Source organism: Pholcus phalangioides, unplaced genomic scaffold (assembly GCF_987345545.1).
Source record: "Pholcus phalangioides strain wild (caught in Gottingen) unplaced genomic scaffold, Ppha-v1.0 ptg000021l_1, whole genome shotgun sequence".
Taxonomy (NCBI): Eukaryota; Metazoa; Arthropoda; class Arachnida; order Araneae; family Pholcidae; genus Pholcus; species Pholcus phalangioides.
In genome coordinates this window covers 11,815,287-11,825,481 of record NW_028301614.1, presented here as the reverse complement: position 1 = coordinate 11,825,481, position 10,195 = coordinate 11,815,287, and the positions used below count along the sequence as shown (strand labels likewise).

Sequence of the window (10,195 nt, the reverse complement as noted above, 5' to 3'; positions counted from 1 at the left end):
GTAAAACTGGCAAAACAACGGTAAAAACAAGTTATTATAAGCGAAGGCAGACGATCTATATTTGCTCTTTTTTTAGTTTTCTAGTTGGAAAAAAATTATTGTGGTGGATTTTTTTTTTGTCAGTATAGTGAAGTTGAGAAAAAGTGACGTTAGCAAGGGTACGTACGCACGCAGGTGTCCTCCTTTCTTAGTTTTAGAATTTGGTAACCCTGGACCAAAATAACGTGAAAGTGCGGGACGTATGGTCGTGCTTTACGCGATATCAAACCGAAACCTTTTTTTTCTTTAATTTTTTTCCCCGATTCATGTATTTGATAATGACATTTGATTGGAGAAAAGCAGGAAGGAAGAGCTTTGGCTCACCCATTTGGGGCTGGAGGGAGAGGGAGAGAGAAAGAGAGGAGAAGAGCAATGACATCATCATCATCATCATCAGCCAGATCATTCATTCAGAAGCTGGTGCTCTGACGGAGGGAAATGTCGCGGGATAAACAAACTCCGACCGCGGAAGACATCTTGGGATCAAAGTTCGGAATTGACAACTGCAACGTGTCCGCTTTGGCTGCCGACGCCAGAGATTTCGCCGTTTACAAAGGTTTTTTTTGTGCATTTTTACTGCTTCTGTATGCATTGATTGTAATGTGAATCAATTATTATGTGTGAAATCGTGCACCTTGTATTGGTTGAATAAATTTATAGCATGCATGTCCATCCGCCCTTTTTTTCCCCATTCCAGTCTAGTTTGCTAGACCACTCATTCCCCGAATTGGCCCCCCCGGGTACAACATGTACTCTTTTGGTCGCTCACATATAATACTGTTTAGGTCATTCTTATATGAACACACTTTGTAGAGGTCAGATTTTGTTGCTCATTGACCTGGTTCCTTGATCTCTATGTCACTCACGGGGTCACTCCCTTGGTCACATGTACGTTCCCCGTTCACATGCAGACTTGTACACTCTTTTGGTTGTTCACTGACCTAGTCCCTCATTGTTCATATTACTATTTAGGTCACTCCCATTCTTTTACACTATCAAAGTCACTCTTTTGGTCGCCCATGTCAGAGCCATCTTAACAGCATTATGGGTCCCCCCTGCGAGCCAAGTGGTGATTCTTAGGTCCCACCTGGCTTGAATTCTCAAAAATTTCAACCGCATCATATTTTTGTGAGGCCCCTGGGCTATGCGTTCAGAGGATCCTCATGGTCTTGGTCACTCACATGCTTGAACACTCCTCCACACACAAGAGGCAGATTTAGGTTTTTTTTGTCTGTGGTTTATATAAATTTTAGCTGCCACCATTGGCTATAGGCCTTCCCTGTAAATATGTTTCTACCCTTGTGCCGGGATCTTTGACATGTCCCCATTTTTAGGGGACCCTACCCACTCTGCAGTAATAATGTAAAAAATTAGGAACAATAGGAATCACAGAGGGATCTTTTGCCCCAGACCAAGAAGTGTGCTGAGTTTTTACTCTTTGTTTCTGTTAAAATTTACATTGTGCTATAGCGTTAACAGCTGTCGCAATCATTCAATGGGGGCTCCTGTTAGTCCAATAACAGTAGCAATGCCAGAGTGGCGTGGTGGTAAGATGTTCGTCTACCACTGTGAAGGTTGCCGTCACGGCCCCAGGTTCAAAGCCAAGAAAGGATATAGATGAGATATTTTCCCTAACAAACTTGAGGTTACCACCAATAGAGAGCACCTTTACTTCCAACCCATCTCATTAACTCTTTTTCTCCTCAAAATAGACTCATCCAAGTTTTGAGTTTTGACTAATCTTTTCCTTTTTTTTACTCTTTTTCTCCTCACCCTTCTATAAGACTTGTTTTTCAGGTTTCCGCCTCTGACGAGATCTTTTATTTTCTTCCACACTCTTCATAAATCAAAAACATACCCATCTCAGCCGTCTTCGTGCATTTTGGTTTTTATAGATATAATGGCAGTAAATTGCAATATAACGATATGGCCAGGGCTTTTTTTAATGAAGTAGTCCAATAATAGAACATCTGTGGTGGTTGAGTGGTCATAGTGATGGACTTGCATCGCAAGGTCCTGGTTCGAACCCCACCGTTGCCACAGTGGTGGTTGGCTGAAGTTGGTTTTCTGTGGCTCCCAGCTTCAATTTGTGAATGCGAGCTGTTCTCCCCTTTAAAAAGTCTCACCACAGCGAGCAAAAGACGTACAAACGATACAAATGTAATTCAATCATTACACTTCACTTCTGAAATATAGATGGCAGCACTGAGAAAATCAGACACAACATTAGATATGCACTTAGACTGTTAGGTACACACACTTACACTCCCATCAGAACTCACTAGGTAGTAAATTGCCCATAGATGGTGATAGACCTGAGTTGTGCTCGGTTTGAAAGAAAGTCAGTCCAATAATAATAATAATCAAAGGCCGGAAGTTGTTGTCTTAAAATATCTTGAAAACTTGCTTTAAAAATGCCCTAAAAATTGGGGAAAAAATGCCATAAAAATAATATAACACTAGATTCTCTTGAAAAGTGTTCCCAAGGACACTTCCTTGAGGAACTCCACTTGTGATGCCTGTCCAATCATAGAATTCCCCGTTCACCATAACCAGTTGTGACCTATATCTTAACCACGATTCTATCCAATTTAGCAAGTTGCTCCCAATCTTGTGTAAATGCTCCAAGACTTTACCATGTTGGATCCAATTGAATGCCTTCTCGAAATCACAGACAACATTGAAGTTTTTTGTCTTTTATATTGGAGTAATGTGAAAAAAAGTTTTTTTTATTATATTTTGTGATTGTATCTGAAAATTTCTTTGAAGGACTTCTGAGGAGGACAGAGAACCAAACATATATTCCTTTCCAATTTTGTCTTCTGCCAGCGGCATTTCCGAAAAAATGGTTCACATATATGAAAAAGATTCAGCCTGTGATGAATTATGTCATCCACCGAGTTGCTCATTCGCCAGAATTTCTCAAAAGTTGCTTGGAAAAGTAAAACTGATTGTAATGTATCATTCCAATTTGAATAAACACAAAATATGTTTGGCAATGGGAAGCATATGTGAAGGTTTCAACAGCTGGCTGATGCGAAGATGAATTGAGGAAAGAAAGTGTCAGCATTTGTGAGCTTTTGTCTGAGTTAGGTCCTACCGTTCATGTACGGTCCCATTCAGTGCACACAAAGTCTGAGGAAAGATTGAGATTTGTTGCTTTTGTAGTCTAGTGTGTTCACCTGACAAGTGAGAGGTTCAATTCCCCACAAGGGCAGCTGAATTTTCTTACTTTTCTGAATTCATCTTCATATCAACCAGCTATTGAAAACTTCATATAGATAGCGGAAAGTAACATCATCCTTGGAAAGTTTGTGATAGAAATTACTTTATTGTATATTTCAAATCCTCGAATCATATTACATTTATTGCATTTTGTTATTTCTTAAATCATCTTATTTCCCACCCTAGATTATTCTTGTATTGATAATAATAATTATTATTTGAGCTGATATATTCTTTCAAATAATTGATTGTTCTAGAGCCATCAAGACTGATGATTTCACTGCTAAAATTTGGCAACTGTATGAAACTGTGTTGACAGAAGGCATAAGCCAGGTATGTTGGTCTGCAATTTTAAATTTTGTATCTTTACACTTATTACACTTATCGGAGGGTTTTCTCAAAAACATATTGTTTGTTATTTATTTCTAGCCCTACAGTCTAGGCCTTTTGAGATGCGATTATATGTTGGATGGAAAAAATTCTGGAGGCCTCAAACAGATAGAAAATAACACTTTTGCTGTTGCATTTTCTAACATGGCTCCACTGGCCACCGATATTCATCGGTAGAAAAACTATGGTGTTTTTTATTATTTTATAACCCTAACAAACTGTACCTCTTTTGCTTCAATAATTATCTTCAATAATACCTCAAATAATTTTATAATTTCACTTTTTACTTTTCTCATTCGAAGGTGGGAATTCCAAAATCATTTTTATGTTTGCAGCACCTTTGAAAGCAAAATTTGAATTTGAAATACTTAATAGCCCTATATATATAAAAAAATTTGTGGCTGCACCCTATAGAGGGATGTGAAAAATCCCTTGTTGGGAATCACATCCTTATGATTAGAATTCTGAAGTTTGAGCATTAAAGATGGTCAAAATAGGCAGGCAAAAAGGCATTAAAAATGCTTAAAATAGGCATTAAATAGGGCATTTATAATTAATAGAAGAATAAAAAATAACTAAAAGCTAAGATATTACGGGTCCGGAAACCAACCCCTAAATTGGTTGCACTTGCTTTGTCTACTGTTTCAATCATAGTTCAACTTTTTTTTTGTATAGTAATGAAATTATTATAAATTTATTCCATGCGAAAAGTTTGGCTCCTCAGGATTAGTTCGATTCCAGGGCCACCGTTATCAGACATGGAGCCTGTAGAGAATATGATCCTGGGGGCTCCTTCGAGTTACAAATAATTCTTATTCATTTTGTTAGTATATTCGTATTATAGCATATTATTAAAGTAAATGTATTAAATAAATATATATAAAGTAAAATGTTAACTTTTTTAAAAAAAAATTATATTAATACATATACAAATATAACGCCTCAACAGGCAAAATGCCCAATGAGGTGGCTGAGAAAAAGATACCCATAAAAGTATGGATGTCATATATTTCAAAAATACAGCAACCCAATTACAAATGCAATTAACAAAAATTATAAACAATATTAACGTGATAAATATCATACAATGCCCATAAAGAATACTTATGGTTGTCTTATTCTAAGTATGGATAGCTTCTTGATTTACCCCAACATGTTTATCGTATTTCTTTTTAAACGTGTCAATTGTGTTACAATTTACTACCTCCGGGGGTAATCTATTCCATTTATTAACAACCCTATTAGAGAAAAATTCTCTGCGACACCATAACCTTGCATTGTCCCTCACCAATCGATACTGGTGTCCCCTTGTAAAAGCAGTTGATTGGCGGTGTACTAAAAGTTCATGGTCCATCCTATCCATCCCATTGAAAATTTCGAACACTTCGATCATATCTCCTTGACACCTGCGTTCATCCAATGTAAACATATTCAAAAAATGAAGTCTCTCTTCATAACTCAAGCCCCATGTGCCAATAAGAACACGCGTAGCTCTTCTCTGCACCCCTTCAACCAAGTCTATGTCCCTCTGTAGGTATGGTCTCCAAAACCTTACAGCATAGTCCAGTCCAGGACTAACTAAGCCCCGAAAAAGCAGAAGAATGAACTCTCACATATGTGAGACTCCTGAGCTCTGTGTGGCCATACCTGTCGCTGAGGGTAACTGCTCAATTTAATCGATACTGAATATGTGTTTAAAATAAATATCCAATGTCATTTGTGAGGAAAAAATCAAAACAGAGCATGGGCCCAGGGCTCTGTCAGCTCCTACCCCACCCTGTCCTGTATCAGCCATGACAATCTCTTGGGACAGTCAACTACCCATATACAATGCAGTCCAATGCATGAGCAAGAAGTTATGTGAATCATGTGGAGAAACAAACTTCTAATTTTTCTCATACATGGACTGCGTTCGTCTGAAACAAAAACATTCGTGTCTAACACCATCCAGCAAACGCTAAATAAATGCATGCAAACAGCAAGTTTTCTATCTTTCAGACACTATTCGCATTTAAATGGGGCTGGATTATTAATATATAATTCGCAAGGGTGTGAGGGGGGGGGGGCGTTCTGATAAAACTAATACTGAGTTAAGGATTATAAAAAGAGCAATTCGTTTGAAATTCTCAATGCTCAAAATATCCAAGTTCTACATAATATAGCCTCAGAAATTTACGAATGAACTTATAAAATGGTAAAATTGGCATTTACTGCAGGAAAAATTCAAAAAAGGAATTTTTAGAAAAAAAATTGAAAATAAGCAAAAAAGGTATTCATGGCATTTTGCGTAAACTTACGGTCTGTACTTATGACTACTACTAAACTAAATTTGCACATTGAGTTCCGAATTACCCCGTATATAAATTTTCAGGAACAAAAATAGGTAATCGTGCTTCTGTTCCCCCGGATAATGTGCAGATTATCTTGAGAAATGAAACAATTTTCCACACGTTAACGGATCATCGCAGTTAATCTGCACAATACCTAGATAATCTGTGGTATTTATAGCATAAAGCATTTTCTATATGTTACAGCAAATGTGATCATTTGATCATTTTTGTCAGTCACTGTCATTTTCTGCACATGAGGGCTAATTAGACCGGGAATACAAACACAATACTGCGTTTGAATACTACAATTTATTCAGAACACAGAGTGTCCCAGAGTACCATCACGCTTCCGGGAGACAAACATCCATGACAGATAGTACCCAATCCCACAAGTACCCATTGTTTCCTCTTTCCATAGTAAATTTAATCTGATGATGATGTCAGGTGAGATGTCCCAGAAATTCATTTAGAGACCACACAATTCGTTGTGTTACATAGTTGTTACGCCACAGAATTTCTATGATTTTAGAATTTCTAATCAAAATTCACAGTCTTCCACGTGAAGTCAGAGTAATGTATACAACACCATCTGTAGAAAAAAGTAAAAGGAAGTAAAGTTCCTGATAAAAGTCGGAAAATAGTCAAAGGCAAATTAAGTTGCCAATCACAACCAAAGGATTGTCAAAGGCAAGTAAATTTGCCGATAACAGCGAAAAAAAAAAAAAATTGCAGAAGGCTAGAAAAGTTGTTAATTTCAACTAACGAAATTGTCAAATGCGATTCCCAACAACAGCCAAAACAAATTGGAGGCCAAGTCCATAAATTTTATCATTCGAAATTGTTGATTCATATTCATTATTGTCTGATTATGAATCAAATCGATCGGTTTATACACGGAATTCATCACAACTCCCATTTAAACTCTCAATCAAGAAATGAAACGAAACGCAGGTGGGAACATATTATAATCATTCCGTCGCTTGATTACGCTAAGTCAGTATACCTCATCTAGGAGGCAAAGATGGTCCATTTCCGTCATTGAGAGTACCTACAAACCTAAAATCCCACCTTCTAGTCAGGTTGATTGCAATGACATGACTGCGTAATGACATAACAGACGTGATCCAACCTCCATCCAGGACCGTTTCTGACTTCCCCAATCCTCCATCCAACCACCCATTGTTCAGCTTCCCGCTTCCGACGAATCATCAATTTTTTAATATTGTCAATGGGATGACTTAACAGCATCTTTATCCATAACATCAATATACAATAAAGCCCCTCTTAACGGACACTACTCAGATGCAGTAACCCTTCTTTTATGGTCAGACTATAATTTCCCCCATATAATAAAAGCATGCATTTCAAACCCCTGATTGATTGCCAGAATTTTTTTGTCCCACTAGTGTCCACAAAAGAGAGGTTTTACTGTATATACAGTCTGACCCTAATTTAACAAACTCTGATTTAATGAATTTCTTGATTTAACAAATCTTTTCTGAAATTCCAGCGAAAATAGACCCCTATAACGATAAAAACCTTGATATAACAAATTTTGTTTGAACCATCCAAAGTTTTTCTTCTGATTTTTTTGTCACTCAAAACCACAATGTCGCTGGAAAGACCTTCAGTCCTTCTTTAGAAACAAACAGAAAAAGGGGGAAACAAGAACCTGTTTTTTTTAATAAAGGAGACAATAAAGCCATTCTCTCTCAGAATGCATGTGGGAAGATTTCTGCAATCAGTGTAACACCAATACTATAAAAACAATGTGCTGTCCTCATGTTTATATTTCAGTAGAAAAATAGTTACTTCAAGTTTGTGCTCTTGTCCTGACAAGCAAAGAATGGTGGGTCATCTGAAGAGAAAACGTTTTTCGATTAATGAAAAAAAAAGACAATTTTGACAGAATTTGATAAAAATATTGAACGTATCAAACAAACTTCTATCAAGAAATTTTTTCCATGAATCCCTACTTTATTCTTAAGTTTATGTGGGTTTTTTTTTTTCAATTCTTGGCAGAAATAAGTTGCAACAATAACCCCCAAAGTAAGTAGCTTTAAAATTTTGCAGTTTTGCTTATGCTCCAGATAATTTTTACACTGATTTAACGATTTCGGCAATTTAATAAATAAAGTTGTCAATTTCTTCTGATTCATTAAACTGGTGTTCGGCTGTATATCATGACAATATCATCCTAGCCGAGTATCCTTAGTATGTCATTAAATTATTTCTGGAATTATGATATATGCAAATACAAAGGCCACATTAAACAAATTGCCCAATGAAACGGCCGATAAAAGATGCCCATAAAAAGTATGGATGTCAAATATATATATATCTAAACTATATCAAAAATACAACAACGCTATATGAGCAATAAAAAATTATGGTTGTCTTATTCTAAGTATGGATAGCTTCTTGCTTTATCCTAATATGTTTATCATATTTCTTTTGAAACGTGTCAATCATGTTAGAATTCATGACCCCCAGAAGTAAGCTATTCTTGTTCACAACCCTATTAGTGAAAACTCCTCGTGACACCACAACCTAGAATTATCCTTTACCAATCGATACTGGTGTTCCCTTGTCAAAGCAGTCAATTGATGGTGTATTAATAACTCGCGGTCCATTTTATTCATCCTGTTGAAAATTTTAATCACTTCAATCATATCCCCTGACACCTGGGCTTTTCCTATGTAAACATATTTAAAAAAAAAACATGTCTCTCTTCATAGCTTAACTCTATAATGCCCAGATCGCCCGAAGTTGGCCGAGTAGGTTAATGCCCATAACCGCCTCAAATCGGCCCAGCTAAGGGGTACGGGTATGTTTTGGTGGGCTTTTGTCACCAACGGGGAAGAAGATGAAAGCTCTTGTCAGGGGCTGGAACGGAAAAGACAACTGCAACGCCCTATCAATGGGATTTTAAAAGCGGATGTACTAGAATGTTCCTTGAGAATGGAATAAGAGTACTCAATGAATTTTACAAACAGATAATATTGTGAGGAAAGGGGTGTTTTCAGTATAGACAAATTATCTCCCAAAAATCCATTGAAATGAAAGGGTGAACATCAATGCAAAGGGTGGCATGAATAGAAACTCATGGAGAAAGGGTGGGGAGAGGAAAAGTGGCCGAAATTTAGACGAGTCCACTTCGAACACAAAAAATTTGGTATTTTCACGACCCTCCCAGGTTTTCTATCTGGGCGTTAAAGAGTTCATCTTTGTGTGCCATCAAAAGTACGTGTGGCTCTTCTCTGCTATATGAATCTAAATTCACATTAGAACTAAGGTTTAGGACTAAAGACCTGCAACTTTCCAGTAGATTGAATTAAAAACGTATGTATGCACAATACGCAGAATAAAAATGGCTCATACTCATGAATTTTCTTTTATTGTGGTGCTTTAAACTGTTGAAATTTGTTTTCTTCCTGAATAAATAAATACAGAGTTGAACTAACCTAAACGTAGCTTACGAATGTTAATATATAGTACATATGTTTTGAATATTTTGTAGTACATGTTTTTTTTTTTAAATTTTTTTTGTGTATAGGTTTGTACTTGACAGGCTAAAGATGGAAGATGAACTCCAGAAAGTAATTCCTGAAATTTCTGCTAAACTTGCATTTTTTTTATATGTTCTCTGTCGGTATTACATAGCTAGAATACTTTCTTCATCATTGTTTGTTCAAACACTACGATATGGAACTTTCTTGAAACATAAAACCTATCACTTTTATTTGTTGTGAAGGTATCTTAGTTGATGATTAATGTAACTTTGAGAATTTACACAAGTTGATTTCATCAAGTTGAAGCATAACTTCACAGATTCATATTTGCTGTGGGCATCTTTTTCAGTCACCTCGTTGTGCATTTCGCCTGTTGCGGCCTTGTAATAGTATAGATTAGTGTTACATTTTTTAATCCTCATATTCATTATTACCTATGAAAAAAAAAAATTGAGTGTCAGGATAAGTTTCATGTAAAATGAGGTATCGTTGATAGTATGGTCAAACACTTTTAATATGAGCGGTGAAAAGATTCAACATTTACTTGGAATTAATAGTCAATCGTTACTTATTTGCTACGTGAATGAGATACGTTTGCACTATACAGTGAGTGATACCTGATACCTTGGCTAATGAATATGATACGTTCCAGAATCATGTTCGATAGCCGAAACATGATTTCCATAGGTTTCTATAAAA

The 10,195-nt window shown here is 36.5% G+C and overlaps 1 protein-coding gene across 1 annotated transcript in view; it reads left to right on the top strand.

Annotated features, from left to right (window-relative positions):
* Nucleotides 1–417: 417 nt before the first annotated feature.
* The window catches only part of LOC149070625 (glutathione synthetase-like), a 31,950-nt gene continuing 22,172 nt past the window's right edge, over nucleotides 418–10,195 (top strand). Inside the window, exons 1-5 of the mRNA XM_089248966.1 lie at nucleotides 418–595; nucleotides 2,809–2,980; nucleotides 3,522–3,597; nucleotides 3,694–3,827; nucleotides 9,541–9,583. Of these exons, the coding sequence (XP_089105092.1) occupies nucleotides 478–595; nucleotides 2,809–2,980; nucleotides 3,522–3,597; nucleotides 3,694–3,827; nucleotides 9,541–9,583 (543 nt within the window). The 5' untranslated portion in view covers nucleotides 418–477. The remainder of the gene's footprint in view (nucleotides 596–2,808; nucleotides 2,981–3,521; nucleotides 3,598–3,693; nucleotides 3,828–9,540; nucleotides 9,584–10,195) is intronic.